The sequence below is a fragment of the Saccostrea cucullata genome, unplaced genomic scaffold, assembly GCF_032062105.1.
Source record: "Saccostrea cucullata isolate Sc308-1 unplaced genomic scaffold, CSIRO_AGI_Scuc_v1 ctg130, whole genome shotgun sequence".
In the NCBI taxonomy this organism is placed as follows: Eukaryota; Metazoa; Mollusca; class Bivalvia; order Ostreida; family Ostreidae; genus Saccostrea; species Saccostrea cuccullata.
This window is the reverse complement of record NW_026939106.1, coordinates 618,681-637,649: the sequence shown is the minus strand read 5'-3', so window position 1 is coordinate 637,649 and position 18,969 is coordinate 618,681. Positions and strand designations below refer to the sequence as shown.

Below are 18,969 nucleotides of genomic sequence, written 5' to 3'. Positions count from 1 at the left end.
CATTATAAGCATGTTCCCTTGAGTATGTGTATGTTTTATGCCTCTGACATAACTTTGCAGTCAATTCTATTCTTTCTGTTAAAGGTTCTGAACTTAACAGGTTCCCTAGGCTGCTGTATCATCTAAACTTAATTTCAGACTAAACCAAGCATGCAGTCACTAAGCTCACCGTACACCTCAGAGTGACAAAGACCAATAAAAAGTCCCTAAAGATCAGCTGTTTGATTTGTTTCCACCTTATACATACATCCATTGTAGCCCCTGTCATCAGCTGCTCTTGTTTAAGTGTGTAAGTCTGGTTAACTAATGATAACTAACAAATCTCCCTTGACAGTTAGTGTGATCTTACATCTGTAAATGTTACTAGAGCTGTGATATTATGGGAGATGGACAGGCGCCCCTTGTCAGGCTCCATTGTTTATTTTCCTCCTGTCAGGTACACGTGTCAGTTTTTATTTTTACCTGTTTCAGGTAGGTGTTCATCCAGTTGGTGAAGGTTTTCTTCTGGACTCTTTCTTGTTCATCTATTAATAAAATAAAATTATAAAGAATTAAAAATTTTATTCTTTAATATATTTAAAAATTAAAAACTTTGCAAGGTACTATATAATAGTGGTTTTGATCAACAGCAATGCTGGTACACTGTAACAAGTAAAAGATTTTTTAAAATTATTGAATCTTTTTATTGAAATGTTTATTGAACATGCAAAATTGAAATAAAAGCTGCAAGCTAGAGTATCTCATATGGATTTTAGGAAAATGAAACCATAATGAACTAAATTGAAATTAAGAAAGGAGCTTGGGGTTGAAAAGTTAATTTCAAAGGAACTTATATTAATAATGCCCCCAGAATGTGTGTCTTCCATTTAAACAAATTAATCGTTGAGGGCAAGACACAACACGACAAGTATGTTTGAAGTACTGAGCATTTAAACACTGCCCTGTACCATAAGCAAACATGTGGAATGTAATTACGCTGAATATGGGCAAAAGAGCTTCATTCACTTTAAAGGTGGAGAATATTTTGGGTATATTTCTGGAGAGATTCCAAAACACCAAACCTAGCTGTCGCACATTGCCCTGTTGAGAACTCTCTCTCTGCACAGATTATTAAATCCGCAAAGCAAATACACTATAAAAAGAGCAAATTTGTCCCCTCTGAAATATGTTTGGACATTTTCTTAGCAGATGATACTATGTGAAGTACTTCCTATACCCAATGGAATTTTTTAATCTTTGTAAAATAAAACACTTGGTATTATGTCCAGCATAACTTGAGCTGATTCCAGGAATTTTAATCCCAAAATTTTTACTTTAACTTTGATAATTCAATGACATATACATGAACAAATTTGCCATATAGCAAGCAATTCTATCAGACTTTCATCTTCATAAAGAAAGCATAAGACATTTTCAACTCGTCCAATTAAAAATCATAATTGATGAACTTCCTACCTTTAAGTGAAAGCACTCGTTGTGCAAACACTCTCTGCACAGATTATTAAATCCGCAAAGCAAATACACTATAAAAAGAAGTCAATGTTTGGATTCATACTTTGTTTATCCAATGGAATTTTTTTAATCTATGTAAAATAAAACATGTGTTGTCTTTATATGTATTGCCAGTATTATTGTGCCAGTTTATGCTTCTCACAAAAAAATCTTTTTCAACAACACATTCAAAGAATCATCTAAGGTAACGAAAACTACATGTCCTTCTGTAAAATCATCGAATTTTTTAAAAATCCAAAAATTCTTTGATTCTCCCAAAAAAAATTCTTTGATCCTCCCAAGCCCCTCAGTACACAGATAGGAGTTCCCCCGACCTCCTATCGTCTCCCTTGGGGCTGGGTATTTCCTGAAGATGTCGGCCCTGCTGTGCCTCTCTCTCTCTGCAGTCTTTGTCACTAGACTGATCAGTTTAACATGGATCTATACAGTCCTGTTGTGTTCTTGTTAAAGGTCCTGGCAATCAATATATCTACCTGTGGCAGTATATACCATTCCCGCCATTCATACTTGGCTGCCCTTCTCTTTACAATGGCCTAATAAACCACCCCTGTTTCCATTAACCAAAAGACCTAAATCCCCCTTGCTTTATTTTCTTTTCTGCTTCAGTTCAATTTTGTTCGATGTTTCCAGTTCATCGAACCACCTTTTATACCTATAGCCATCATATAAGATGTTACTTGTTTAGAGCAGCTAGCAGTCATTTCTGTTTATACATTTCATGCTTGAGTTATTTCTGCATGTACTAAGCAAATGCACTTAAAAATATGCATCATTGATTCATCTGAATCTACAAATACTTGCTTGCTCACGCCATGAAGTATATACACCATGATACATGTCAGGAATCAGATTTACAAGGGTGTATTGTATTTGTGTTCTGAATTATATATAGTACCGTTAATTATACTTCATGAACTATTCATAGGACAATTCCTTATTGATTCTTACAATGGGCTACTTTGAATTCACATTTGATACTGTAATTCTCAAATTGATAATGCACAGTCATGTTACAACGTGAAGGAGAAAGATACATTCAAATTAAGGCTTATAAACAGTGTGGTATACAAGTGGAATTGAAATTTTACTATAAATAAGTAACTTTTATCCTATATGTATTGCAAAGAGCATTTTCAATACATGTATTTATCACTGATCTGGAACATTTTTTTGAAAATGCATCAACTGTATATGCATTTATGTAAGGGTAACTATTTGTGTCATGAATTACATATAGAAGATATATAGTGGGATGCACTAAATTTTGTGCAATAACATTTTGTAACATAAATACATATGCCTACAGTTAGGGTAAATCTGAGTCATAGATTATAGGTTTCTGATAAGTAAATACATGAATAATACATATTATACATATATTTAGAAGTTGTCCTTAATTACTCCACAAAGAGAGATGCTTTGGTTTCGTTTCTCTTTACCCAACTTTTGGTAAGATTTATATGTACCAAAAAGATGCATTAATTTACATGAATATTTATTGAACTCTTAACCAATGGCCAGCAATTTGGATTGACTCCAGAAATAGGATTTTGGGGGTACTGCCCTTTATATTTAACTGAAAGTAGTTGGTATGCTTATTAATTGATAACAAAAATCTCAAAAGCCTAGCCAGAATGATAATGCATTTATCCTTATCAGAGAATGTTATGCTTAATTTGCAAAACCATTTTCCGATCAAAAGGTTTGGAGTAGGTATATGGTAGAAACAGCATTTAACACTTATAAGACTGATAAGAACAATTTTTGATGTGCGAGTCTATATAAGTCTCTTCAAGGTTCGATCACCATAATTTCAAAAGCATCTTTTTTCTTCTATAAAAGGTGGGTTGGAGGGGGGGGGGGGAGGGTGTTAATTGATAAATCAATGTATTCCATAATACAGGTATTATTGTAAATCCCAACATTGGCTTCACTAGAACTGTAGCATTATGCAGGGTTTATATTTTAGTCTTTGGCCATACTCTACAGACCCCATTATGCAAACAAGAGATGTTTGTAAAACACTGGTGCCCCCCTCTCAAAATAATTGGAATTTCTCTAAGTTCAAGGGGCATAACTCTGTCCAAAATGGCTCGATCATACCCAAAAACAGAACCTGACCTAGACATTCTTATGATGCAGCAAAGCAATATGCTATGCCCTCCCTTCTTCGAAAGGTGGGGGGGAAGGGGGGCATGATGAGATGCAATTTACAGCGCAACATTTTTCTATGTCAGATTGTAGAGAATTTCTTCATTTTCCAGCATTGGTCAATCAACTACCTTTCACTCCCTAATTCTATTCTAGGCACATTTTTAAACCAATATGTACAGTTAATTCTCGATAAACCGCCACCTTTTGTAATTTAGAAATCATGGCGGTATAACGAATTTGGCGATGAATTGAATTTCCCATCTTTTAGGAAACAAGAAGTAGAGTTACCGTTCTTAGAAATACCATTTAAAGCGTTTTCTATTCTTATAATTACATGTTCATGTATATAAAACATATTTCTAAATTTTAAAATATTTCAAGTAATTTTTTATGTTTGATTTCTTTAAAACAAAATGTGCAGTTATGAAATAAAGACAAGTACATGTGCATCTATGTACATGTATGTTGTATGGACATGCTGGGTCGATCGAGATATTGGACAGTACGTAAAATGGTTTCTTGAATAAATTTATTGTTTATGGCATCATCGTTAGTGAAACGTTCACAATTTATACCGTATATTTTTTTATAAAGCAAACTTTGCATTGTTTAAAGCAGAGATCATCAAAATAATATCGTATTCGGCGTACTTTTATTTAACAACTACCGCTTTCGTGGCGAAGCCGTGACTAAATGATTTTTTTAAACAAAACAACAGAACAAAATCATTGTAACAGTTCATATTAAAATTATTTGTTCATTTAATTCTAATTTAATTATTTAATTGTGTGTACCTTGTCTGGATTTGCATGCTTTACGACAGGGATAGTGTCAACCAATTAGCCGCGCTGTACTGACCACACGCACCTGTGGCGGTATATCGAGATAATTGACACTTAAAAATGGACGTTTGTTTTGAAAACAGGGTGGCGGATGGCGGTATGCGAATTTGGCGTTATAAAGAGAATTTTATATATCAGGAAAAACGTTCTTGGAAAATCATGGCGGTATTGCGAAAATGGCGATGAATCGAATGGCGATAATTCGAGAATTGACTGTATATTAAATATAAACCTCCCAACTCTTAATGGTCATCTCCACAGACCAATAATTTTGCTTGCTTTGATGTTTTTGTCAGATGGCATAGGTTGTATGACAACGTTAAGAGACAGTAATGATAGTCAAAGAAGTTTTTTTTTAGATAAAAAGATCTTTCTTCTGACTTAACTTCAAATGGTGCAAAAGCAAACATACATTACAAAATCCTCTTTATACCATACACTAAAGTGCTATCTGGTCTAGTATTTTGATGCAGCTAGAGTTAGCTTCCCTTTCATTTGAAATGGAATAAACTAACATCAGCTATGATAAAATAAACATTCTGTAATCAATTCAAATACATTTTCTAACATTTTATTAGACCAAGATAGAGTAAATAGATACTTTATTTGCCCAACTAGTTTTCCCCATTTTAAGTATGCAACAGTAATTTCTGTTCATCAATATTTTGCTAAGAACATTTTTCCTGCAGCAAAATAGCAGCAGGTGCTATATGTTTAAGATGAATTAGATCAACCCAGTATCTTCTCCTTTATACGAAATTATATTCTCAATGTCTAAGAACATTTTTCCTCCATACAAAGGGTCCTAAATGCATGCATTGCTACTAGAATTGATGCTGCTTGAATTTCCGAATACACAAACAATTTGGAATATGTTTGATATCTCCAACTAATGAAAAGATTCTCTATAATTGAAAGGAATAAAGGAAAAGGCAAGTTACAATTACCACTGCCAGACTAAAGGTCATGTCTACATATATTGTCTTAGTTTAAAAAGCATACAAAATTCCTCATCTTACTTTCTTACAGAAGTGTTCATGCAAATGCAAAGATTGCAGACTTGCATTTTGTTTTGGAGTTAGATTCTAAAAATGCAAATAGATATATGGATTAATAATTAATCATACCGACATAGTTTTCAATTTCGTAAATGTCCGATGTTTTGAAATATCGTCCTTTCTTGCAAATGATTTCAACCATTTCCTTTCAGCTACATGGTCCATACTTTAACAGCTCCTTCATTGTCCGTTTATGTCATTTTACTCAGTGCAGTCCCGATTCATTGTCTAGTTCCCATTGTTCCTTTTCCTCTTGTGTCCCTAGTTTATGAGGGTCCTGTCCCTTCAGATAATCAATGTGCATTGACAATTGCTGGTCAATCTAATTATCCATCTGCAAATGTCATTTCTGGCCACATCGAGACAGAATGCATAATTATTGTCACTTATCTCTTATGGTCCCCCTGAATCAAACACTTGACAGTCTGAGAGATACATTGCATTTTACGTATTATTGTTTTTGTCAGCCTTCGAATTACGTCTCAACAAAATAAGTTACATTTTTAAAAACATTCCGAAACCTTCAAGTCGCTATGGAACATCCACATACCCAGTGTAAACTCTAGCTATCCAATTATAACACCCGTTGCCTTCGATTAAATATTCCACTGGAAGCCCACTTCATATTATCTACCTTGATGAAGATTAAACATTGCATAAAAAGTCCCCCAAATGCCTGTCGCAACAAAAGGTCGGTAATCTTAATTGGATTAGTATCCACAAAGTTATTCAAATGTTATGTACGACATTCTTTACTCGGCTTTCTTTACTCGGGTTAACTGTGCCAAAAGTGAGAATAATTATTCTGATTTGGTGAAAACACAACTGTTAAAAATGTTAAAAAAATTCTTTGATGGCTATTTGTCAAAAAAAGGCACATCTTTCTTGTGTTGCCCAATAAATAAGAGGTGAACCTTTTCATTTAAAAACCACCCCTGTTGAATATATTTATCGTTGGAATAAATAAGTCGATCTCCAAGTACTGAGAGAGAGTGTTGACAATCTTGTATGTGAAAAATTGTATCGATTGAAGAAATTATCACCTTTGCAGTGTCTGCTGCGATGTGTATTACAAGCATTGAAAATCAGGTAGCGCAAGGCGCGTGTCCTGCCCATTACGCTACGTACACAACAAAACCGCAAACTTTCATCTTGTAGTAATTGTTGGATATTTGTTTTTTTCCCATGAGGCACATTTTCATTGATATAAGATAAGATTCACCAAGGTGACCAGACAAGTCCACCCAGTGAATGTATATAATAGATAGGTATTGAACTTGGTTTGGATAAATGCCAACCGAACAACTATAAAATAATAAATACACACCTTTGATTTTATAAACAACTTGTATAAATACCCCACACCGGTTGTATATTTACAAACAGTGAATATATAAGTACTGGTTAGAAAGTCAAAGAAGAGTATCATTGAACTTTAATGCATGTTCAAGCAAGCCATCAGTATTCATCGTAATGGACCGTCAACATTTACTGAATTCAAAGTCGAAATGCAACTTGCATTGGTCAGTTGCTAGTGTTCTGAGCATTAAGCTGCACCAGCCAGTAAATACTTTTTCAGCAGAATTCTTATTCCCTGATCATTTCAGGCCAGGCCCCTTGTAAAATTTCATTTCAATAAAAGACACTCTCTGTGAAAATCAATATGCATTGGCACTTGCTTCATTTATCTGGATGAGTAACTCTAGCTTAATGAAGCATCCAGGTATAAACTTCTGAAAATAACTTTTAGTTGCTTCCAAAAATACAGGTAATCTCATATTCAAAATATTTTGAAGTAGGACACAAATATTATCTGAGAAATTTATAAAATGCAAAAAATAAATTTGCATGGACACATATTTAAAAGTCAAGAGAGAAACTCGATTTGTTTTTCCTATTAAAGTAGATCAATAAACTCAATTGTGGGTAAATAGTCTTATTGAATTTTCGTTAGAGTAATAAATCTGAACACACATAATTGCCATTAATGTAATTCATCACAATTTTTGGTAATGGTTCTAACTTTTATGTATGCATATATAATCCTACCCTATCAAATTATCTACCTGAACTAAAGATGAGCTGACAAATGACAAGAAATTGATGTATATTGCCGAATGAGGTAATAAAAGGCAAAGGTCATCGTTCTCAAATGAATAGTTTGGTGTACATTTTTCCCTAAATTTCCCTCAAATTAATGCGGATATAGTCATATACATGTAAATTCATCCATACATGTTCTTTTTCCACTATGGAAGAGTTATACTTCTTAGTGCACTCTTTTGTGAAAAAGTGGGAAAATGTAAAAATCTTGCAGGATTTCTGGGACAAACGTAACATAAAGTACATGTAAACAATTTGTTGAATGTGATGAACTAATTCTAACAAATTACAGATGAAATATTTTAAAATTGGATTGAGATTAGCATGTTTTGTTTTGTCCACAATGCCACTGTGTCCCCGTCAGATGACTTGACCAAACCTGCCTCAATTTTGAAGAGTTCACTATTGGAATTCAATTGCATTATCAATTGTCTAAATTTAGTAAATTATTATAATAAGAAAGAGAGAAAAGACTATCTTTAGGTGTAAAAGTAAATCTTCAGATTGTTGAGACAAAATTGCAGACAAGATAATAGAAATTAAGACCCCAGTCATGGACAATATATGTGGTTGAAAGACCTAAAATGCCAAAAGTGAAAGAGAAGCACTGGGTTGGCCTTGACCATTTACTTATGGCCAAATTGATGTACACTCTTGACTCCAAGTCCAATGCAAAAGTTCCTAGAGAATGTTAGTTTTCATCTGGAAATCATTCAATGAAATACTGTATACAGGGTTATTTTCGCCACGTGTTAATTTTGCCCTTTTGCATTTGCGAACTATTTTGCCCCGTTTTAAATTTGCCCAATCTTAGTTTTGTTTAAGAAATTATGCTGTGTAATTTGAATTCGCACCATTTTAAATTCACCCAATCAGGAAGAGGGCGAAAGGGGCGAAAATAAAACGGGGGCGAACATTTCCCTGTGTACAGTATGTGATTTTATGACCTGAGTTTTGATTTTGAACTCAAAATCAGTAATGTTTTCGTTAAAAACCTCAAAAGCCTTTTGGATCAAAAAATATGATTTTCTGACCTTAATTTTTAATCTTCTGACCTAAAAAAAAATCCACGAGGGACTTCACAATGTCATTGGATGTTATGAATATGTCATTATTATGATTGATAAAATTTCTTTACAAAGGCTTTAAGAGAACAGAGAAGTTATCATCCATATTTGAACACCTGACCTTGACCTTTGACCCTTTGACCTCAATTGAATGATTATGTCATAGGATGCTATGATATAAAAGTCCATTACAAAGTCTTACAGTGAATAAAGGTTTACATCTGATTATTAAGGATTTATACAATATTTGAAGATCTGACCTTGACCATTAACCTCAAAATCAATTGGGGTCTTCTTTAAGTATAAGTATATAGGGAATTATTAATATATAAAATTTCAATGCAAAAACTCAGATATATCATTCACAAACTAAAGTATGACAAACAAATAGAATGACAGATTGATGAATGGACTGACCCAAATCAATTATTCAATATCCCCTAAGAAAGTGAAAGTTGGGGGCCAAATAATGCAGTCTCCCAATAAATACTTTCTGTATGGTAAAGATTTAGACACCTACAGAACTACTGTATCAGAGCAACACACGAGTAAATCTTTGAATTCAATGTCAAAACTGACTAATCAGGCTTTCAAGGATTGTATGCAATTGTCACATCCTGCAATGGGGCTTATTTACATGCCAAGCTATAGGCAAAATAAATTACATGCAAATGAGAATATTTTTCACAGAAACTGCTATGTTCTACTTTGGACAATCTCGAGCCTTCAGTGTTTTGAGCATTGATATTCGTACTTGACATGTAAATTAGATGAATGTACCAAGGAAATGACAAGTGTGTCTGCGAAAGTGTTAACTCTATAAATACGGTAAATCTCCTTAACATTCACAGGCGCGGATCCAGGTTTTGGAGTTAGGGGGGGCGCCAAAATTAGGCAAGGGGTCTGGGGGCCGCCTTGAGGCCCCCAGTGGGTCCAGGGCAAAGCCCTGGTGGGGGCCCCCCCTTAAATCCGCCACTGATTCAAGACAAACTAAAGAAAGAATTTTCAAGTTTGAGGAAGTTAAAATAAGTTTTTGGTTCATATTTTCATATAAACAAGTCCTATCATGATATTTTATTAAAATATTGAATTAATAAACCTTAGTAAATTGCTGGTCAAAGGGACATCATTTAATTTGAAGATAAACTGTAAATTAAATCTTTTCCATTTTAGCACAGAGATACAATTATTAACTAGCAGGCTCAGAAAATCAATCATTGATTGCTCTAAGGTCTTAAAAGTATTTCAATTCATCTCTGGCCTGCTTTGTTATTAAATGTACGAACACATTCAAAACCGAACATAAATGTAAATGTGCAAAGATATCCTTATCAATCTTGGACCAACTCCAGAGCTAGGGCTGGGTATAAACTGTAGCAATCCATTCCAAACATTTTTTAGATTTAAATGTTCAAATATACTTTAACACCAGGAGCTCTACATAAATACATACAGTAGTGTGACATAAATGAGTTCGCAAAATGGCCGCCGTCATTCATGCGTGCGGTGCGCTTGCGGTATATAAAATCTAATTTCTATCAATAAAATAATATTACCACTTACCTTTTTGTGTTAGTACTTTGTTATATAGCCTCTAGAGCGAAGAACACTTCGAATTCTCCTAGGAATGCTTGCATATAAACTCTGAATATAGTGCAAAGGGAGGCTACTCCATATTTCATGGACGATTCGCTCCAGATCATTCGCGTTTCTGATCTCATGTGTCCTCCTTTGTACACGGATTTTGAGCACTCTCCAGACATTTTCTATAATATTGAGATCAGGACTTTGTGGGGGCCATGGTAGAGTGTTAACGTTGTTGTCTTGTTTCCAACGATTTGAGAAAGCGGAGACATGACAGGGGGCATTGTCTTCTTGGAAAATCCAGCGTCGGTTTGGGAAATGACGAGCGATCACAGGCCAAATGCACTCATCAAGAATTGTAATATATTTCTCGCTATTCATGTTCCCATCCACAGTTTTTAAGGTACCAACTCCATTATAACATATGCAGCCCCAAAACATGAGGGAGGCCCGACAGTTTGTTTCCCAATCACCACGTAACCCGACACATTCAGGACGTATTCTTTCCTCACTCTTCCTCCAGACATGAACTTTATCATTATTTCCAATAACTATCTTAGTCTCATCACTGAATATTATGGATGACCAATGATTGTTGACTGTCCAGTGCAATTTCTGTCGACAAAATCGGGTTCTCTTCTCTCTATTCACGCGTGAAACAGTTGTTTTCTTAGAAACTACACACCTCTTGTAACCTTCCTCTGATAATCGCCTGTGAACTGTTCTGAGAGACACATTAGATCCTGTCCTGGCATTAAATCTGGATGTTATATCTTTTAAGGTCTGACGACGGTTGATTTTAATGCTTCGGAAAAGAACCCTGTCATCTCGCTGTGAAGTTTTTCGTTTCACCCCACTTCTCGGTAAATTTTCTATGTTACCCCTTTCCCTCACACGTTTGAGAAATTTTTGGATGGTACGACTGTTAATTCCGGTTAGATTCTCAATTTTATAGCTTGACAGACCTTCATTTGACATCTGAATGATTATTTCTTTAAGATCACTAGTCAATTCTCGACCATGGGGAGCCATATCTCCAAGCAGACGATAATTGTTTATCAAAGGGGAATAATCCAAATTTACAACAATGGACAGATTTAGTTAAGTCGTACCTAAATTTCAGCTAAATATTTTTTCCTTTAAGAGAAGCGATAACGTTGATTCAGCAACTGGTTCACCCCCCTTCTTAAATACTTACGTTGACGGCGGCCATTTTGCGAACTCATTTATGTCACACTACTGTATATGTGCAAGAGCCTTTTTATTAAACTGTGTAAAACCACGGAAAGTTAATCATTATAATATTAAGGAGTGTACACTCTGTTTCCATTGTGTGCATAAATAATGCATCCTATAAGACTACCGTATCAAAGGACAAAAACTTGCACTATTAAAACTAGTTTTCGTCATCAATAATTGTGTGAGCATGCAGTGTTCAAAAAATAGTCAATAATAAGAGATGAAATTAAATAACAATTTTGTTGTTAGGTTTCAATTGTCTTTTCTATCTTTTAAAAGAAACAGATGATCTTTCCTAGTCAATTTTGTACAGCACTAGAATTTCCAATACAACATTACAAAACTTAATTTTATTTCAAAAATTAACATGCATCCATACAAACTGTATGCTATTCAACATGCAATAATTTTGAATACTATCAATTTCAGGAAATGACATACAAATATGCAAATAAGCTTCATTTTCAAAACAACAACTACATAAGGGCCAGTTGAATAATAGATGAACATATCAGCATCTGGTGACTTGTTTCAAACGCTAATGTATTGATCGGATTACGGGCCAAAAACCATTAAATATTACCGATGGTAATCAAATGCTAGGAGATTATTCAGAGCTTGTCGTGTCATACAGAGTTAATCGCTCCTTACTTGCAAGTTGCTGAATCTGCATCTGGATGCCCTTTCCCGACCCCTGGCGCTTCTCCCCCACCGCTGCCGCCGCCCGAGGGCTCTCCACCCTGGGGGACATGGGTGGGGTGAATGTTCCCGATCCAGAAAGGGAAGACAGGGACCCCGTGGATCTTCGGGTCTCCATGTTGTCTTCTTTCTTCAATGGCCGACACTGGATGGGATTTTCACTTTCTTCATACCATTATATCACCTGTAAAAAATGTAAAAAATCAAAGTATACACTCCCGAATATGTCAATTTAACTCCTTGCATGTTCTTTATTGCTTCTGAATAATTTCTAAAAAAAGACTTGCAAATAATCAAAGTACACTCTCGAATATGTTAATTTTAACTTCTGGCACAGTCCACATGCTTCTGAATTATTCTTAAAAAAAAAACATGTAAATAATCAAAGTACACTCTCGAATGTGTCAATATAACTCCTGGCACATTCCACATGTTCTTGAATAATTTCTACTCACAGTAACACTTTGCATAAAATCAATCCGTGTCATTCAATGTATGTGTAAAACTGATGGAATTAAGCACCTTTCGTAGAGAATGCAATAAATGGTGTGTAAAGATTTTTCAATGGTGTGCATTCCTATTTAGTCAAGAATACTGTTAGCTTTTCAGTCCCTATTATAAAATATCTGTGAAATTAAATAGATGAGTGTACTTATATTAATCTGCTTACTGGTCCTAAGCCTACACATAACAATGGTATTCATTATCAAGTGAACAAAATAGATTAAATCTTAAATGAAAATAGTAATTTAAAAATTTAAAAATTGAGCAATGAAACAAAACAAAAAAATCCATTGACTTGATATTGCATGGAATGTTTTGTCAACATTTCCCAAAATTAAAATTGTCAGATTGATACAATCTAATTCAGATACAATCTAATTCAGTCTATAATTAATTGAATAATTAAGCCTTTATTTCCATTTAAAGACAAAAATTTCAGTTAGACAAGCTTACCCTGAAATGAAACCTTATTTATTCTGCTGAAATCCCCACTTACAGAAGTGTTCTAACTTGGATCAAAGCACATTAACACTTTGTATACAAATGACACAAATGGACATAATTCTTTACCGAACGGGAGTAGCTAAGCATGTTTGTACATGTTTCTTATTTTTCTGCCAACAAAATTTTACCTATAGGCCTACAGGTTGAAATAAAATACCAAGAGACGTAATCAATTTAAAAGCGAGAGGAGATGTGATAAAAAAGAAAAACCTCTATGTGAAAAAAATCTCTCTATTTCAATATTGATGAAAGAATATGGGGTATTTAGAAATATGTTTTCTCTACGCATTCATTTACCTCTAATCAACCATGAAAGAGCTATCATTTCAGATGATATTCAAGAGTTTTAGAACTTGAATTGAGCACAATCATTAAATTGACACAGAAAAATAGTTCCGATTTCAGGGGTACAAACACTTCATTTTGTTCTAAATTACTCTTGGACCTCTTCCAGCTTGTGGTGGGATAATTTATTAAATTTCTGCAAGCAGCCGTAAAGAAGGAAAGCTAGTTTTTGTAAAACATAATTAGGAGTAGCATAAATTAGTATCATTAACTGATATTTATCGATAACTGATTGAGTCAGGTTACTTTTTTTAAAGCTAATCTAATTTTGCTTTCTTACCCTTTTTTGATCTAATTCTTAACATGCTTAATTTAAACTGACTATTACATGTCATTTGATACTGGAAGTCGTGTGTGTCCATACTAGATGGCGGAATTGAAATATCATTCAAGAAATTGAGATAATTTTACTAAATTTTGAAACAACAAGATTCACCAAGAGCGTTTTTCGGCCTTGCAAAATTTTAAATTAACTGTTTGATGTCAGTGCTTTATATTTGTGGTCTACTAATTAATACACAGTCTTGACAAGGTCAACCTACCTATGGCTTGCATCAGCTATGATCTCATTTATTTGTTTTAAGGTCATTGGCAACGAAGGGTTTCCGGAGAAAAAAGGTTTATACCCAGGTTTCTTTACTTATGAAAAAAAGTCATTGAGAGTGATCTCCCGTATGGAATTCTCTAGGCGCTGAAAACGAAGAAAGCATATGTAACAGACTGAGAGGTAAACAAAAGCACGTGTGTTTTTTTATCGGATATATTCAACTCTACAGTAATAAAAGAAAAGCAGCGATGGGTTTGTTTACATTGTGTTGAGGGGGCAGACAGTTAACAGGTCGTCATTTAGAATAGGTAAATGATTGCTGGGAACTGCAAATGTGTGAAATAATTATGCTGAAAGTGTTGATAGCTAGGTGGACCGAATTTTTTAGGTTATGTGAATGATGCACCATTAAAAAGTTACTATAAATCCTTGCAAAAATGTTTTTTGACAGTTCGTTTCCAATTAAAAATTATAACAAACAACCACTCTCTTGATCATTATGAATATTGATTAGATGTTTATTACAGTAAAGGGAAGTAACTCAAAATTAAAGAACAGCGCTGGAATTTCTGAGTTTTGTTTCAATATTCGCATTTTCAGCCAAATTATATGCATGTCATCGGAAATAAGGTTTCAACAATGTGTTTTATGTATAAACCTTATGAAATAAATGGGTTTTAGAGAAAACGTATGGTAAAATATAATATAGGCCCATTTTATCAACTTTTTACATAGGAAATGCATTGAAAATTGTAAAAACATTGATCTGACAAAATCGTTAAAGGAAGGCTGGCTTGATGGGTAAAAAGGACCTGAATTGAACATGTTTGGTACCATTAAACCTGTTCAAAAAATCTTGAAAAATTCTATACGAAAACCAGAAACGTTGCCAATGTCCTTAAGATTTTAGATAGATTTTGACAATGTGTTCTTGTTCATCCTTGACCTCAGACAGACAACACAGTGACCTTGACCTTGGTACAGTACGTTTTATAGACAAGTATGGTTTTTTTACTAAGTGAAAATGAAAGTCTGGATTTTTTTCCTTTACTTTTTGTCAGTAAAAAATACAACAAATCTGAATTTATGTGTCATTATTTTGCCTGGCTCTCTTTTCTCTATAATTTGATGCTGTTCAAATGCTCCATTTGACTCTGTCTTCCAAATCTGACACATTTCTGCTCAATCTAGATCTATTTAAAGGGCATCAACAAAATTAACATTTTTAGACGTCAGTGGAGCCTACCAAAACTTTCTGAAACATATTCCTTTTAAATAAAGAATTCTATTATTTTATCATACATATATAATTCAATTGTTATCTTGTCATGTTTGCTTACATTTTCAACTAGAATACATAAGATGACATTAAAAGAAATAGCAACTGTGCCAGTTAAGCCCATTTAAATTGAAATTGATGAAATATTGAATGATTTTGCATCTATGCAAAGTTTTTTGGTCACATACATTTAGTTCTGCTTGGAAACATGGGCATTTGTAGCAACGAACAATAAAATACAGTGGTTAAAGAGTCTATATTAAACATTTACTGCTAATTCCACGTAAAAGACTGTAAATTATCAGTTTGTAGTGATCATAAATAACTAAAAATGGATTTTGTGCACATGCAGTAAATATGTGGTTGTAAAAAGGACCCATATCAAATAATATTGATGTCATCACACGCAGAAAACTACAGTGACCTCACACAGAAGTAAAAATTATACTGATGAATTGATATATGAGAAAAAGGACTGGAGAAAATGCAATGGACCAGACCAGCTAGGATTCGAACCCAGGCCCCTGAACTCTAAACAGGTGCTCCACCAAGCAATCTGGCCATTCAAACTGACAAAACGTTCCTCCCTCCTGAAAGTCTTTGGACAAATAACCCAGATTCTTTGGCTCCCAACAGGACTTTATACACCTACAAGTCCAAGCAGGGGCAGTCAACAGCATCAGGGGAGAAAATGCAATGCTCGAATGGACCACACACCATGCAAGTGTGGCGGTCAGCCTGGTTCGATCGTCGGTGGCCAGATAACTCAGTTGGTAGAGCACCTGACCTGTGATTCATGGGGCCGGGGTTCGAATCCCGGTCTGGTCCACTGCATTTTCTCCCCTCCCGTTACACAAGTATCAAACCCTGGCCACCTAAGACTCTTAATTCAATGGCCACCTAGAAATTAGAATCTATGAGAATTGAGCCTGTCTGATGGCAGTGATGACCATTAATATTTAAAAGCCCTTACTCCATTTGGATCTATGACAGTATGGAAAAGATTTTTTTTCTCTTTCAAAAATTTTAGACAAAAGCTCCACCAACCTGTTATTTATCAACAATGTTGAGGTAAATAACAACTTGATAAAAACACTTACACAACAATCAGAAACTATCACCTTCATTTGATAGAACAATTAAAATTACATTCACATAATAAACATAAAAGTACAGACATCTATGAGAAAATTAAAATAATCTTTAAATAATAAATACACTCTATGACATTTTCCAGGATTTCCTCTAACCGATTCATGCAAGAACCGACACGTTTTAGATCAGATTAAATAACATTTTAAGTACTCATAGAACCGACTTAGACTTTAAAGCTTTTTGGAATAATGATAATACTTGACAAAATGGTAAAAATGACCAGTTTATACTTATTCTCTAATTAGCTTTAAAAAGAAGAACCTTGATATTTCAACTCCAGAAAAAACACTACTTGCGCCAAAAGTAACACCTGCTTCTATTCACCGCCTGAGCGTTATGTACACTGTGTCAATTCTATGTGTACAATACCTTGTTGTCTGTATATTTACATCGTGTATCGGTCGGCATAAGATAAAAGATGTCTACAGTTCATTAATTAACTTCTTCTTCCCTCAGAGAGAGAGAGAGAGAGAGAGCGTTACTGACGTCTCCCGCTTCATACATGTATGAATTTATAAAAAGTATTGTGATTAATTTACACATTAACTCTAGGGGCGAAGCATAATTTTTACAAAGAGGTGGCAGTCAAAAAGTGTTAATTCGAAACAAATATGGCTATACTTCTTCGGGAAAAGTGGAGCTACAGTATGTGCAGGAAAAGAATGGAGGCGTACAAGGCGAGGACAATCCCCCGCTCTGAAAAAAGACATTTACACTAAAAGTTATATTTTTAAAAATTATATGGTTTAAATCATCTTTTAAACATTTAATTCTGTATTTCATTGTTTTAATAATTTATTTTTCACTCATGTTTTTAAGATACTTGGAAACAAAAAAAGAAAAACGCTTCACGGATGATTCGAACTCTCTCCATTGCGTAAAGTTTGGTGCAAAAAACATTACGACTGAATGAATGTCTGTCAGTGTGGGGGTTTTTTGAAGCATACATTTTTTCCAGAATTTTTCAATTTTCATACAGAATGGTTTCAGATTCCATTTTTTTGAAAAAGTTAAATTTTACATTTCCACTTCAGAGTTTCAAATCAATATTACATTATAGTAGCTTTTAAAAGTATAATACGTTTCTGTGAATTTTGAAAATTGAGAGACATTTTGTCTCAGATGGGCATTGTCCACGCCTTATACGCCCTCTTTTTTTATCGAAAATATCCTCATCTGCAAGTGAGGATTGGGCAACAACCGCATTTCGGGCATTCTCGGGGATTAAAAAAAACTTTTACACTTACATTCATCGTTGTTCATCATGGCAGTTTTCATGTAATGATGTAGTCCCATCATCTGAACAAGAAAATCACTGAGGTATACATAAACTCAGACGTTTATTTTGGAAAAAGTTTTAAAGCAAAACTTAATATAATTTGAAGTATAATATTTAAAGAAATTTTCGCAGAATTCTTTGTCTCTAATTATAACATTCTTGGATTTAAAAAGCTTCAGCAGTTTACGCTCAATAAATTTTAATTTTAAAATAGAATGAGCGTAAACTACCGAACTTTTTGGAATCCAAAAATTTTAGCGACCGATAATTCTTCGGGGAGATTTATATTATTTTTCATTTATAAACTGAGTGTAAACTACTGTAACCCGTTTTACCAAAGAACAAATTTAATTATACTGATAACTTTTTAATTTACATATATTAAAAATAGTTTTAATATTTTTAAAAGGAATGTAGTGAGATATTTTTACGCTAGCAATCAGTTTTAAACAGAATCATTATTTTTGCAAAATTTTACAAACAACTTAAGTTTTTTTGTCTTAATCGTAAGTTCTTTTGTAAAATGGACCCCTGAAGTTTTTAAAATCAAAGAAGTTTGATTCTTCTGTGTCAAGTTAAATTCCTTTTCTTTTTAAACGTAAGACGACACGTTCCTCAAATATATATGTTTTGTATTTCTAACTATTTATGAAAAATTATGCATAAATTTTGTCATTCTCTTGTAATTTTTACAATGTTTTCAATATGTTTTTAGATATAAGTTCACCAAAAATTGTGAGATAGGCCATTCAGAATATTATCCATAAAGGTTATATAAGAAATATCATCCTGTGGTATCTTGTCCAAATGTCTGGTAAGGTACCCTAATTTTTTGTGAGGAATCTTGCTGAAGTACCTAGACTTCAAGAACAAATTCTTGAGGAAAATTAAATATTTTTGAGGAACGTGTCGTCTGACCTTTAATAAGAAACATAATGTAACAATGAAAAAATTAGGCGAAAAGAATTTAAATAAAAATGAAACAATAAAAATGAAAAATTATACATTACAAATGAAAAAGCAAATGCATCAAATATTGCAACGGTTGACATGAAGACATATGGTATCGATACATTTTGGTAGGCCAATATTTTCTTT

At 33.8% G+C, this 18,969-nt stretch overlaps 1 protein-coding gene across 1 annotated transcript in view; it reads right to left on the bottom strand.

The window, feature by feature from the left end:
• LOC134252266 (muscle-specific protein 300 kDa-like) overlaps positions 1-13,328 on the bottom strand; it is a 133,986-nt gene extending 120,658 nt beyond the window's left edge. The window contains 3 exon segments of the mRNA XM_062734705.1: positions 463-524; positions 12,211-12,442; positions 13,216-13,328. Of these exon segments, the coding sequence (XP_062590689.1) occupies positions 463-524; positions 12,211-12,376 (228 nt within the window). The 5' untranslated portion in view covers positions 12,377-12,442; positions 13,216-13,328.
• Between the last annotated feature and the right edge of the window lie 5,641 nt (positions 13,329-18,969).